The sequence below is a fragment of the Gobio gobio genome, assembly GCF_949357685.1.
Source record: "Gobio gobio genome assembly, chromosome: 15".
NCBI lineage: Eukaryota > Metazoa > Chordata > Actinopteri > Cypriniformes > Gobionidae > Gobio > Gobio gobio.
The window spans coordinates 1,821,676-1,836,499 of record NC_137108.1 but is presented as its reverse complement, the minus strand read 5'-3'; the positions used below and the strand labels follow the sequence as shown (position 1 = coordinate 1,836,499).

At 40.7% G+C, this 14,824-nt stretch overlaps 1 protein-coding gene across 1 annotated transcript in view; it reads left to right on the top strand.

Moving 5' to 3' along the window:
- foxo6a (forkhead box O6 a) overlaps positions 1-2,535 on the top strand; it is a gene marked incomplete at both ends in the record, with an annotated part of 41,560 nt that extends 39,025 nt beyond the window's left edge. Inside the window, one exon of the mRNA XM_079836289.1 lies at positions 1,168-2,535. Within this exon, the coding sequence (XP_079692415.1) occupies positions 1,168-2,535 (1,368 nt within the window). The remainder of the gene's footprint in view (positions 1-1,167) is intronic.
- Between the last annotated feature and the right edge of the window lie 12,289 nt (positions 2,536-14,824).

Here is a 14,824-nt window from a genome sequence, read left to right as displayed (position 1 = left end):
GAAAGTCCGCACCAAGGTCCGAACTGAAGTTCATGTTTTGATACATTTTCTACATTCGGTTAGTTTTGGTTTGGTTTCACATTGCAATTATGCGACCGCACTAAAGAACTGTACATGACACACTTGTGTCCTGTCGTCATCATCTATGTGGGCGGCATCTGGACATTGATTGGTTTGTAAACAGACGTGCGTCTGACGTCAGCATCTTTGACAAGAATGAATGAACGGACACATATCGCTGCCACTTTTGAACAGTGCGCATTGCTTGACTATTTTCTTTTCGTTATGTTTAAAAGTGGACATTTCAAGCTTTATATACACATATTTCTCATGTTTATTTGAGACGCGCTCCAGTTCATGTGTAGAGCATATGATCGCTCTTTATTATTATTGTCTGCTATAGACTATTTGCTTCTTATTTATTAAATCCAGGCAATTATCTAATTAAACGTTGATTAAAATTAAGATACAATTTATACGAAACGAAATTCACATTAAAGAAAGACTTTCTAAGCAAAATCATACAAAATTCCTTTCAAAATCATTTCTGTCTTCTGACATATTGCGCATCTTTTCACTTTTCATAATCAATGTAGCCTAAATTGAATTTAAAAATAACATTATAATATTTAAACATAAACAGGAACTTCCTGTAAATGGTCTGAAAGTCCGAACCATACAGAAAATGCTTTCACACTAGAAACGAACCAAACCTTTGTTCAGTTTGATCCGGATCGAGACGACCTCTTTTCGTCGGACCAAATTTCGTCTGTTTGGTCCGGCCCGTGGTCAGGGGAGATTTCACACTTGTAATTTTGATTCAGACCAAACTGAAAAGTCAGAAAATCCAGACCAAACAAGGTAGGTGTGAAAACGCCCTAAGTTTACTTAAAATAAACTTGAAGTATATTGTATTCATTTAGATGGTGTAGAAATAAGTAGGGCAGAGACTTGATATATATATATATCAATACTTGATTCTTCTTTATTGAGTGAGTTTTTTGTGGACGAGTGAGTCTGTCTGATTCAGATCCATTTTTGTAAATGTATCAGAGGCCATGCGGTAAAAAGATAGTTTTGCAGGTAAACCTCACTCTCCTGGCCTCAAGAGACAAGACTTTTCTGTTGTTACTATATTATACTAAAACTCCCGTCTTTTTTCTCTAGAACTCCATCCGCCACAACTTATCCCTGCACACACGCTTCATCCGTGTGCAGAATGAGGGAACTGGCAAGAGTTCCTGGTGGATGCTGAATCCTGATGGAGGGAAGCTGGGAAAGTCTCCCCGTCGTCGAGCTGGCTCAATGGATAATGGCACCAAGTACTTGAAGAGGAAAGGCCGAGGAAACCGTAAGAGTGCGACTGGGAAAGCAGAGAAAGGGAAAGAGATGTTGATGGGGTTCTGTAGCTCTCCAGAGCATTGCAGTCCCACTGGGAAGTCTGGAACAGGTGGGGTGGTGGCTAGGGAGGAGTTCGAGACCTGGACGGATCTGCATTCACTCGGCAGCTCGTCAGGATCAACTCTTAGTGGTCACCAGTCGCCCATCCTAGCAGAAGGGGATCCTGAAGAGGGAGGGGTATCCTGCTCGGCATCTCCACGCCTCTACCCCAGTCCCTCCAGTGCCCACTCACCCGCATCCCACTGCCCTACAGATCTCAGAACAACCGTCAGCTACCAATCCCCATGCCATAAACACCCTCCTTACCACTACACCAGCGACGCCAAGGACTCCACCTGCGAGGCAGTTTACGGCCAGCCGGATGTGGGCATGCTTCAGCACCATTCCTCCATGCAGACTATCGAGGAGAACTCCAGTAGTATGCAAGCTTACAAAGGCACAAGCACCCTCCAGAGTTTGCTGGCCATTGGATCCCAGTTCCTTGTCAAGGACATGATACTTGGGAAAGAGAATGAGGTCCACTCCATGATGGTTGGAGCAGGATCCAGAGGTCACAACAATGACCCTACCGCTAACCCTGCATCCAAGCCATTTCACAGCCACAACATCATTCAAAGCTTGAGCCAGGACCTTCGGCCTGCAATGGTCCACTCTCAACCCAATGACGGACACATGCAGTCGTACATACATAAAGCCCCTTACCTATATAGTCCCCCAGTCAACACGCATCTCCCAGGAGCCACCACGCTTCCCCCAAACCCTTCCGGCATCCCCTACGATCTCACTACGGCTCCATACCATCAACCTCAGGCCTATATTTACTCCGACTCACATCAGCACAGTATGGCATATGGACTGTACCGTCAGCCTCAGGGGACGGGGACAGCTTACCACAACTACCCCCACCCCGATCAGCTCCACCCACACGAGTGGCTGCCACCAGACCTGGATATGGATGTATTCTACAGCAGCCTGGACTGTGACATGGAGTCTATTCTTCTACATGACATTATGGACTCGGGAGAAGAGATCGATTTCAACTTTGATTCCTCACTGGCTCAAGGAATGGGAATGGGATTTGGATTTACGGGCACACAGCAAAGCCACAGCAAACAGAGCTGGGTGCCTGGATAAGTGAACGCCACAGAATCCTCACAGAATCTTCCTTAAAGGGAAACCCTGGTGTTAAGACTTGTATGACTTAATATAATGTATAATATATGTAACTATGAAATATGGAGCAGAAATCCCATGAAAGATTTACGTTATTTAAAAAACAAAGGACTAAGGGGGCGCCATTTTGTTTAGGTGCGCAGTCGATGATGTCAAACGGTTGCACTCGGCGAGTGTTGTTTTTTTTCCCACAACACAATTGGGAAAAAACTCAGACGCCGCCACATTGTGCGGCTTTTGGCTGTGATTTTCAATCAAGGGTATTTTCAATCAAGGGCAATTCAAGGGTAACAGGAGAAGCAACGTAAGTCCCTGTTTCCCAATGACAAGAAGAAATAAAACTTCCTAAAGACCCGTGTCTCTGTTCTCTAAAGCGTCGGCATGTTTACATCCTGTCCAGGGGCATAGCACGAGATCTTTGGCCCTATGCATAGGCAGTCCTGATGGGCCCCCATGTTCCATGTTAAAATATATTCCAGACTTTTCAAGGGCCCTCTCTCCTCTTGGGGCCCTGGTAATCAGTACTGGTTTTACCCTCCAGTCCGACGCCCCTGATCCTGTCAGGATGGCATTTAGCGCTTCTTGTCTCTGTTGTTTCACAGCACGGATTTCACTCGATATTAATCGATGTTGAGACTTCCTGTGGGGAAAAATCCATGGTACGGCATTTAGTTTGAGCCTACGCTTATATCCATCACCGCCTTTCAGTAGCTGAGGTCGACTAAAAGCCTCGAAGTCGTCAGGCCTCAAGAGAACAGAGACACGGGTCTTTAGGAAGTTTTGTCCGTCCACAAGCATCTTCCCATTTTTCTCCTCATCTTGTCATTAGGAAAGCAGTGAAGACTTACATCGCTTCTCCTGTTGCCCTTCAATTGATAATCACAGCCAAAAGTCGCACAATGTGACGTTGTCTGAGTTTTGTTCGAGTTGTGTTGTGGTAAAACAGCAACAATAGCGCCAGTCGCTCGCCGAGTGCAACCATTTGACATCATCGACTGCGCACTTAAACAAAATGGCGCCCCCTTTGTCCTTTGTTTTTTCAGTAAGCGACATAATTTAAGTTATATTAAGTCTTAACACCAGGGCTTCCCTTTAAGACGAAACTACCTACAGGCCAGCCAGCAGTGGGGTCCCAACACTCCACCACAAATCAGGGTGAAAACACTGTGCGAACACTGAAATCAAACCGAGATGGAAAGCTCTCTTTTGAAAACCATCTTTGGATTTATGTTGTCTGTGTTCTATGTTGTGTGTCTATGTATTGAAAACTGCTCTGTCCCTTACAGTGTCTCTTTGTTCCAGTTTGCTGTGAGTGAACCTCCTTTAGTATCGCTGACTGAACCATGATGACAATCTAATGCCGGGTTCAGACTACACAATATTTGTGTCTGTTATGATAACCTATGTTTCCATCCACCTATTTGTTTGCCTATTTTGGGATATCAGGTAAAAAAACAGCTGGATGGGAACACCAAGATGCTAAAAATGCCCATTAAAAAAACGTACGCACTCATTTGAGTCGGAGATATTTTTTATCCGATGATAAAACATGTGCATAAACTACGATGGAAATCATGTGACTTTGTGCGATGGGATGGTATAACTGGACTAACCAGATGACCGATCTCGTTGCACAGCATCTGAAATGCTATTTTGGTTGTCAAAGTCTGTCATGAAGTGGTTTGGTATAATTACCTCCCAGAACACGACTGCGTTCCCATCCGCCTCAGAAATGCATGTATTGCGCGCTCTGAGACGTAAGTCATTTATTATATACAGTGGCTTCTCCTACTTAGTGATATTTAGCGCAAGTTTATCAGGAAGTGACGATTTTGATCTCTTCTACTGGATGGAAAAGCTTCTTTATTTGTAAAAATTCCAATTTTGCCCATTTCCAAAGTTAAATTCGCAACTTTGGATGCAAACATAGCTAGTGTGTCAGATTATCCTAAATTCTTGTAGTCGACAAAAAACATGTCAGACTACACATTCCTTCCCGACAAGTTATCGCTTGCCGTCTTTAACAACGTGTGTGATGTCATCAAGAAGGCGGAGCTATCGACTGACCGGTGTTGTGAGCGTAAACAATGGCTACTGAAGCGGTGTGTTTGGCACTGGATGTCTTGCATTCAGAAAAGCCCCAAAAAGATATAGAGAACCTGACACATTTCTAGATTGCACAAAGAGGACAGGAATCCTCCAAAGAGAACTAAAGGTAAAATATAGTTTAGCCTACACACCGGGTTGCAGAAGCGCCTCTGCTATCGTTTATCGTGGAAATATCATAAAGGCAGGAATCCTGCCACAGCTCCACGAATCTTTTCTCAATTGCACCAAAACCATCATCTCTCTTTCGTTTCGGCATGTTTGAAAGCTGAGTACAGAAGAGCTTATGTGCTCCTATTGGTCAGTGTCACATGTGACCAAACCCGTCGTAGAGGACCGGAAAAAAAATTTAACATGCTAGTCTTTCTGTCGTGAAGCATCGCAGACGAGCCAATTCCTGCATCCCAGTTGTCATTTACGAATCCCCACAACACCCTAAGTCAAACACATAATGCCAAAATCGGGATACAATCGTGTAGTCTGAACCCAGTATAATGCAAGGGATCCCAACCCTGGCCCTCAAGGTCCGATTTCCTGCAGAGTTTAGCTCCAACCCTAATCAAACACACCTGAACAAGCTCATCAAGGTCTTCAGGATTACTACATGCTTACAGGCAGGAGAGTTTGATCAAGGAGCAGGATCTCCAGAACCCCTGGTCTAAGGTATATTACCCAACATTTCTTCAATCATACTCTTGTGCACTTTAACTACATCGATCAAATCCATATCTCAGAAAGGAGTAATGCTTGAGACACAAGAGCAGCTTATAAAGAGGCAAAATGCTGAATTATTTATGATTGTCGTCATCAGACTTATGATCATCAGAAACAAAGGGAACTGCAGAGTTCATGTTGTTTCGCTGATCTGAGGGTTCAATTTATATTGATCAGATCCTCATGACTGCTACATATTTACCTCAAATGTGTGGTTTCCATGATCACTCATTCTCATTCTCCGGCCCAAACTCTTGCTTTCTTAAGGTGGAAAATAAATGGGGTCATTGATTCTCCAGTAGGTCAAATTTTACTCCATTAAAAATGTGTTTCTAACTCCGTCTCCCCATCTCTGAATACCGTTCCACTGTTCGGGTGTTGAAGCAGCAGGACATTTTTAATACAGTTTTTATTTTTGCTGTTGTTGTCAATTGATATTTACCTCTTTTTTGTAACACACATCCTGTCGACTCTTTATATCTGTAGTTTATATGACTGCAAGGAAGGAAGGTCGTTTAGGAAGGAAACTCTTCCTAAACGACAACAGCCAATGAGACTGATCTTTCTGCTTCTTTGTCTTTATGATGCTTTCTGTGTTTAAAATAGAATCATTGTTTTGTCAAGGTATTCTTATTTTGTACAAAATAACAAATTCAATATATTGAGAATATTGTATTATAGTTTTTAAGACTCTAAAAGATGTTTATTGATTTCATTGCTTATTTCTTTTTTAAGATAATGTTTTCATCATTTTGTGACTGCTAAATAAACGAGAAGATAATGCTGTCGTACGGCTGAATACGTTTCTTTTCATTCAACATGATGGAAAGAATAAGTAAATACAGCAAATACTGGCTTCATGTGTAAATGGTTGTAGACACATATTAGTTATGTATTTTACTGTAAACATTTTAAATGTAGATATGTTTAAAAATAGAATGTGCTGTGAAAGGGCGTGGATGAGGCAGTGTGTGTGTGTGTGTGTGTGTGTGTGTGTGTGTGTGTGTGTGTGTGTGTGCTGATGGGGGTGGGGTGGTGAGCATCTAATAAGGCTTGTTATCTGGAGTTTGGTCACAGCTGTCATACTCCCGTCTGAGGAAGTCACAGAGGGAGTGCGTCTCTCAGTACAGCCATATTGTCTTCTCACTAGGGAACTTCAGTCCCTCCCTTTTTCCAGACCGTGCGCTTTTAATTGACTCAATGCTGTCTGTCCCTCACTAGCAGGGAGAGAAAGACAGGATTTCCAGTCAGGATTTAGAGCGTATCATAGCACTGAGACTGCTCTCATCAGAGTTACACATAATTAATAATAATAATAATTAATTTTATTTAAGGCGCCTTTCAGAACACTCAAGGTCACCACACATCAAAGTAGCAACAATAAAAATAAATTAAAAAATACAATAAAAAATGAACAGTAAAGAGTAATACCAATAAACCATAAAGAAATCAACATTTACAAACATGACCATCACAAACACAAAGTGCTAAAAGTGAGTGCACACAGTAATCACGAAGGAAAAGCTAGTCTAAATAAATGGGTTTTAAGTCTGGTTTTAAATTGAGGTAATGAATCAGAATTGCGGGTGCTGACTGGGAGAGAGTTCCAGAGGCGAGGAGAAGCACGGCTAAAAGCCCGATGACCCATAGTGGTTAAACGAGCCGGGGGTGCATGGAGAAGACCCAATGAGGAAGAGCGAAGAGTTCGAGAAGGGGTGTAGGGCTGTAAGAGAGCTGAAAGGTAGGATGGAGCAAGGTTATGAAGAGATTTGTAAGTGAGGAGAAGAATTTTAAATTCAATCCGGGATTTGATAGGAAGCCAGTGAAGCTGCTGAAGTGATGGAGTAATATGTTGAACTGATGGAGTCCGGGTTATTATTCGTGCAGCAGAATTTTGAATAAGTTGAAGTTTATGAAGAGATTTGAGTGGTAAACCAGATAAAAGAGAATTACAGTAATCAATGCGAGAGGTGATAAGCGAATGAACAAGAATAGCAGAACTATGCGGAGTGAGAAATGGACGGAGGCGAGAAACATTACGGAGATGAAAATAACAAGACCTGGTATTGTTATTAATGTGTGCTTCAAATGAAAGGGTGCTGTCAAAGATGACTCCCAAGTTCCTAACCTGACGGGAAGGAAAAACGGAGGAACCGTCAATGGATAAAGCAAAATTGCCGGACCTGGACAGAATAGAATTAGTGCCTATGAGGAGTACTTCAGTTTTACTGCCATTCAGTTTGAGAAAGTTGGCAGAAAACCAGACTGTTATTTCCTGGAGGCAGTTGGTGAGACAGGCAGGCGGAAGAATGGAATCAGGGTGTGTGGATACGTAAAGCTGTGTATCATCAGCATAACAGTGGAATTTAAGACCAAATTTAGAGAAAATACTACCAAGCGGGATGAGATAAATTAGGAACAATAGGGGACCTAGGACAGAACCTTGGGGGACACCACAACTAACAGAAGAAGGTTGGGATTGAAAATTATTTAGTTGTACAAACTGTGTTCGGTTTGAAAGGTAAGACGTGAACCAGGCATAAGGAATACCATTGATACCAATAGCAGTTAAACGATTCAACAGAATATTGTGTGAAATGGTATCAAAGGCAGCACTTAAGTCCAGCAAAACAAGAATAGATAAAGACCCGCCATCAGCCGCCATTAACAGATCGTTAGTTACTCTCAGTAAGGCGGTTTCTGTACTATGCTTAGGACGAAACCCTGACTGAAAGCACTCGTATAAGTTATTATTACAAAGGTGAGCATGGATCTGTGCTGCCACTGTTTTTTCAAGAATTTTAGAAATAAAAGGAAGATTAGAAATGGGACGAAAATTATCTAAATTGTTAGGGTCTGCACCAGGTTTCTTAAGGATTGGAATTATAGCAGCTTTTTTGAAAGATGATGGAACAATACCGGAACTAAGAGAGGAATGAATAATGCAAGTTATAAGAGAAGAAAGAAAAGATGAACAGTCCTTTACCAAATTAGTAGGTATAGGATCAAGTGAACATGTGGAAGATTTAGATTTATGAATAAGATGAGAAATATCTTGTTCAGATGGCAAGATAAAAGAAGAAAGAAAAGTAAGGGAAGAATCAATTGTGACATTGTATGGTGAATAGGTAGCCAAAGAGGCCAACTGTTGATGTATGGCGGTTATTTTGTCATTAAAAAAGGACATAAATCTTTCACAGTGAGCAGTGCAGTACAGATGTGCAGGAAGTGTGTCAGGTGGTTTCAAAATACGATTTACAGTGGAGAACAAGGCTTTAGTGTTACCATCTCCAGAAGATTTACATGATTTACTCTTATTAGTGTTACTCAATCTTAGCGCTGGATTCGATACTATCGACCACAACATTCTTCTGAGTAGACTTAAGAATTATGTTGGCATTAGTGGAACTGCATTGGCATGGTTTAAATCACACCTATGTGACCGTTATCAGTTTGTAGTAGTAAATGAAGATATGTCACAGCGAGCACAAGTTCAGTATGGAGTACCACAGGGCTCAGTGCTAGGACCGCTACTCTTCACCCTGTTCATGCTACCACTGGGAGATATCATTAGGAAGCATGGCGTTAGTTTTCATTGTTATGCTGACGATACTTACCAAGACTCTTTAATGACCCTTGAGTGTTTACAATCACCACTGGTAGATTAGAAGAGAAACCTTTTGGTGCTTTCACACCAGACGCGAACAGACATTCGGCGGCGCAAATGACACGTTTCACGCGAATGACGGCGCGAATTGCGCGTTTGACGCGTAATTCGTGCAAGTTTAAAAATCTGAACATTGGCGGATATTATTATTATTATATTGGCGTACTGATTGCCTACACCAAACTCTGATCTCTAAACCTACCCGTCACTGTAACAAATAAAGTACTGATTGCCTACACCAAACTCTTACTCACTGTAACCAATGAAATTAGCTGTATTGCGGGATTTCTCTTTTGAGGGCGGAGTTGGATATCCACCGCAGCGAACCCTACTTGGAGCTGTACGATACATCTTCATACTTTATAGAAACAGGAATAAAAAGGATCTTGCTTGGAAGAAAGTGAGTGAGGAGGTCAGACAATCTGGTAAGTTGTAAAAAGCGCTCTTTACTCAATTTGAGTGATATATAGCTATAGAGACTACAAGCTAGCTAAAGCCGGCAAATTGAGCTTATTCCTCGTATTTTAAAACAATCCATGTCAGCCATTTTGCAACGAGACGAGCCGCTGGCAGAAGCCCCGCCCATGACGCGGATCCACATCTGTTGTGAAGTGAATGTCACACGCGAATGAAGCGAGTAAACTCAAAATGTTCAATCGTCTAACTACACACAAAAGATTTATTTGCGCAAGTCGCATCTGGTGTGAACGCAAAGTTTGAATGACTTTAAATGAAAAAAAAACACACTAGACATGTTGGACATCACACACTGTCTGCTTTAATCGCTGTACAGTCGCATGAAGGCTGATTTACTCAGGCCAAATTCTAACGCAGTATCACATGTATCCTAATAATATAAGACAATCCCAGAATGCATTGTGACAAGCTCAGTGAACAAATAAAGCAGTGCAGAGTGTTCCACATCAGTCACTTTTAAGAGTCCATGATGGTTCGGATGCTGCTTCAGAAGATAGGCCGTTTTCTAAGGTTTGGAACAGAGCCCATCTCCGTCTGTGCTGATCCAGCTGTGCTGTGAAGGCATCTATGACGAGTCCTTAAAGGGTCAGTTCACCCAAAAATGTAAATTGTGTCATTAATGACTGAGCCTCATGTGGTTGGACACCCGTCAGACCTCCGTTCATCTTCAGACACAAATGAAGATATTTTAGTGTAAATCTGATGCTCTGAAAGGCCTCCATTGGCTCAACTTTACACTCTCAAGACCCTTAAAAGACACTAAAGACTAAAGTTACAAAGTCCATCTCACTACAGCGGCTCTACAATAACTTTATGAAGACGAGAATAGTTTTTGTGCGCAAAAAAAACTAAATAACGACTTATATAGTGATGACAATTTCAAAACACAGCATCATGAAGCTTCAAAGCGTTATGAATCAGTGAGTCGATTCAGCGGTTCAGAGCGTTATGAATATAGTGAGCCGAATGATGATTCGGATCGCGTGTCAAACCGCCAAACTGCTGAAATTTGGCGATCCAAACCGCTGAATCGACTCACTGATTCATAATGTTCTGAACCACTGAATCGACTCACTGATTCATAACGCTGTGAACCGCTGAATCGACTCAGTGATTCATAACGCTCTGAACCACTGAATCGACTCACTGATTCATAATGCTCTGAACTGCTGAATCGACTCACTGATTCATAACGCTCTGAACCACTGAATCGACTCACTGATTCATAATGCTCTGAACCACTGAATCGACTCACTGATTCATAACACTCCAAACCGCTGAATCGACTCACTGATTCATAACGCTCCAAACCGCTGAATCGACTCACTGATTCATAACGCTCTGAACCGCTGAATCGACTCACTGACTCATAACGCTCTGAAGCTTCATGATGCCGTGTTTTGAAATCGTCATCACTATATAAGTCGTTATTTAGGGTTTTTTTGCGCACAGAAACTATTCTCGTCTTCATAAAGTTATTGTAGAGCCGCTGTAGTGAGATGGACTTTGTAACTTTAGTCTTTAGTGTCTTTTAAGGGTCTTGAGAGTGTAAAGTTGAGCCAATGGAGGCCTTTCAGAGCATCAGCTTTACACTAAAATATCTTCATTTGTGTCTGAAGATGAACGGAGGTCTGACGGGTGTCCAACCACATGAGGCTCAGTCATTAATGACACAATTTACAGTTTTGGGTGAACTAACCCTTTAAGCAATGTTAACACACTCTATTCACATATCCCTACCCCAGAGAACACACGCACACACACACACCAGCAAAACTGTCATTTCCAGTGCTGTGGCTCTCCAGAACCCCGAGCTGCGATTGTGCGGTCTAGACTGAGGCGATAGACGTCTCATTAGTCCAGCACAGCTGCCAGAGCCCTGATCCCAATGCTGGAGGAGGAAGAGGGAACTCTGGGAAGGGATGGCGGCTGGCAGTCAGATTATAATAGTGGAGATATGAGTTATAATAGGCTCGAACACTGCCGTTCATATCAGAGCCAGACTTTTGACTATTGAAGCGCTTCACAAACAAGAACAAATGTAGGCGGGGCTTGATTGTGTCTGTGGGGAATTGAATGGATGGTTGTGGTTTGCTATTGGCTGATCTCATGTGAGTGACAGGTGGCCCCGCCCTCGTCATCAGAGAAGAGATGAAGATATTCTGATTCAAGATTATTAGCACAATAATGATGTATCACTTACAATAAACACTGCAATAATCCATTAAAAAACAAGAATGGGTCATTTTGATTTCATGGTGACTCTAAGCTTGAGATGTGGTGTAACTGAGAACCGCTGGTATTGAGTCCAGCACTATCGCTCTGACTTCTGATAATTATCACATCACATGTGCTGGAAAACATCACAAGAGAAAGCGCATGTGTGATTATTGACATGAACAAAGAGGTTAAAGAGAAATACAAAGAGAATACTGGAATGAACTGAGTACATATTGCCTAATATCCAAAATCTAAAAGATGATCCAAAATCCACAAAGGTTATTCAAGCCGAGGTAACCTGAGGATCCTAGAGAGGGAAAGAGATCAGGTGAATAAAATGAGGTAAAATCCTCCAGACAATCTTCTATTAGAGCAGGGGGTGTCCAAACCGGGGGCCGGTTCTTTTTCTAAAATATATATATCATGTTTTGTTTCTTGGAAACATGACAGATTTGACGAAAGCTTGAGTAGAGTAGCTTGTGATAGGATACAGATGTAAATTTATAGATATTTACAATATCTGCAAAATTTTCATCAACCAAAAAGTTTTAATGGGTGAAATTTAAATATTATTAGTGAGTTAGAACTATATTCTTATTTAAATTAACGAGTACTCTCTATTTAGATCACCAAACTGCCAAAAACCAAAACCACAGATATTTTCCAGTCCAAATATCTAAGAATTCTTAAATCAAGATGCTTTTACTAAGGAAAATTACTTTTTTTTTTTTTTTTCTTGATTTCTGGGTAAAAAAATTCAAAATTAATAGAGTTTTTGCTTAAAACAAGCAAAATTATCTGCCAATGGGATAAGAAAAATAATCTTGTTTCTGTTTGCAACAGAAAGAAGAAGGAAGATTGCAAACAGAAACAATATTATTTTTATTAACAATATTATTTTTATTACCCCATTGGCAGATACATTTGCTTGTTTTAATCTTCAATTTAACTTCAATTTAATTTTATTTTCCAGAAAACAAGAAAAAATATCTTATGTCATTTAGACATATTTAGACTAGAAACAAGACAAAAAAGGATCTTGAGAGTTGAGAGTGCGTTTTAACATGCTCTTGTTCATAGTCAAGTCAAGTTAAGTCAACTTTATTTATATAGCGCTTTTCACAATGCCGATTGTTTCAAAGCAGCTTCACAGCGTTAAACAGGAAAATAATGCAACAGAATTTAATTCGACTATACAGCCACTCTGGAGAAAATGGTGATGTTGTCCAGCTCATAACAACTGTCATACAGTGACAATATGGTCAGATCAGTAATTTAGTTTATATGGTTAATTTAGTTTACTAATTCAATTTATTTGGATATTTAGTTGAAAAATGTAGTGTCCCCAAGTGAGCACGCCAAGCCAGAGGAAACAGTGGCAAGGAAACCAAAACCCCATCAGGAGCAGAATGGAGAAAAATAAACCTCTGGAGAAACGGGTCCCAGTTCTCCTCTGGCCAAATGTTTTTAAATAAATGTGTTTATCGATCATAGAGATTATTAGACGGATGCTGCTGAGGCTTTTTAAGTCGGGTTGAATCTGCGATCTCTGACCCAGATTGTTTGCTGGCTTCCATTGCTGCAATACGCAGTGTTTTCCACCAACTGGAAACCTGGGGTGTTGAAATACTATTGGGTAAACTGGCAACATGTGTTAACACACAGACCAAAACAACACCAGACATTCCCACACGGAACACACATTACAAAGCTGAATAACTGAAGCGTTGCTTTTCAGAGACGAGTAGGTGAACTCAGCATGTTTCCTAAATATCTGCAAACACATGGTATTTTTATGCTTTAGTACAGTCAAAAACTTACATACAGCACCTTTACTCTTTCCCTGTTTTCCGGGAATGTTTTCACTGTTATACGGAAGGAGGCGCTGTTGCAGATCTCAGTGTTTCCCATGGGATTTCTGTCAGGGGGGGGGGGGGGGGGGGTAGACCTACGTGTTGTTGTCATAGACAGTGAATAAACATAAACAACATTTATTTATACATCACACAACTATTTACAACACAATAGAGGTTGGCTTTGCTTGAGTTGTTACTCCGGGTTTTGTGACTTTTAAGGAAAAAAAAACAAAAACGTTTTGCCTGTTAATGTTTGTCACCTTTCTCCATTCCTCTTCGACATGTTTACCGCTATAGTTACTACGGAGCTCGCAAATCCATTTTTTAAATATATTTTTTCTATATATATTTCAGGGCTCAATGCTAAGGATTTTTTTCAGGGGTTCAAATTTGTACTTGCCCTGGCAGAATTTTCACTGGCCCCACCACAAAAAAACTGATAAATAAAATAAAATAGGCCTAGTATTGTTTTTGAGCCATGTAACCTTAATAAATAAGGTTATGACTCTAAAAACTATTATCCTAACTCATATTTTTTATTTATATTGTTAGTAATAAAATAAGAACAAATAATCAAATAACGAGCAAAAGCGCAAATAAATACAGCAGAACAAACATATACAAATGAAATAAACAGTTCTTTTCATGTAGGTCTATAGATTGTCAGGTTCAAAAATAGCAATAAAATGTAAAATATCACTGCATAGTCTGCATAAAATGATATGTCACTGCATATAAATATAGATTAACCCTTATTAAAAGTTATTCAGTCAAAATTTCAATATTTATATAGCCAATGACGATATTTTCCGGCTTTCCGTGTTTTCACTGTTATACGGTAGGGGGCGCTGTAGCGCATCTTCTGGACGAGAACAGAATCTTCAGATCAAAACACAGGTGAGGAGATTAATCTTTTGACAGCCCTAAAAATAACGCGATCATCAACATTAAACATCATCTAAACGGCCTAATGTTACTGAATGAAATGTGGCCCCAGGACGAGTTCTAGGACTGAAGCTTTGGGGTGTTGATGAACTCCATCTACTCCATCTGTGTTTGATCATCGCTCGATTTCGGACGTTAATCTTTTGCAAAAAACGTGATTTTCTCAGCTTTATGCTCAATGTTGCTTTTTCATGAAACTTGCAACATTCAAGTGTTGATTAAAATTTATGCAAGATATTCTGTGGGCCATGAAACTTGTGAAAAT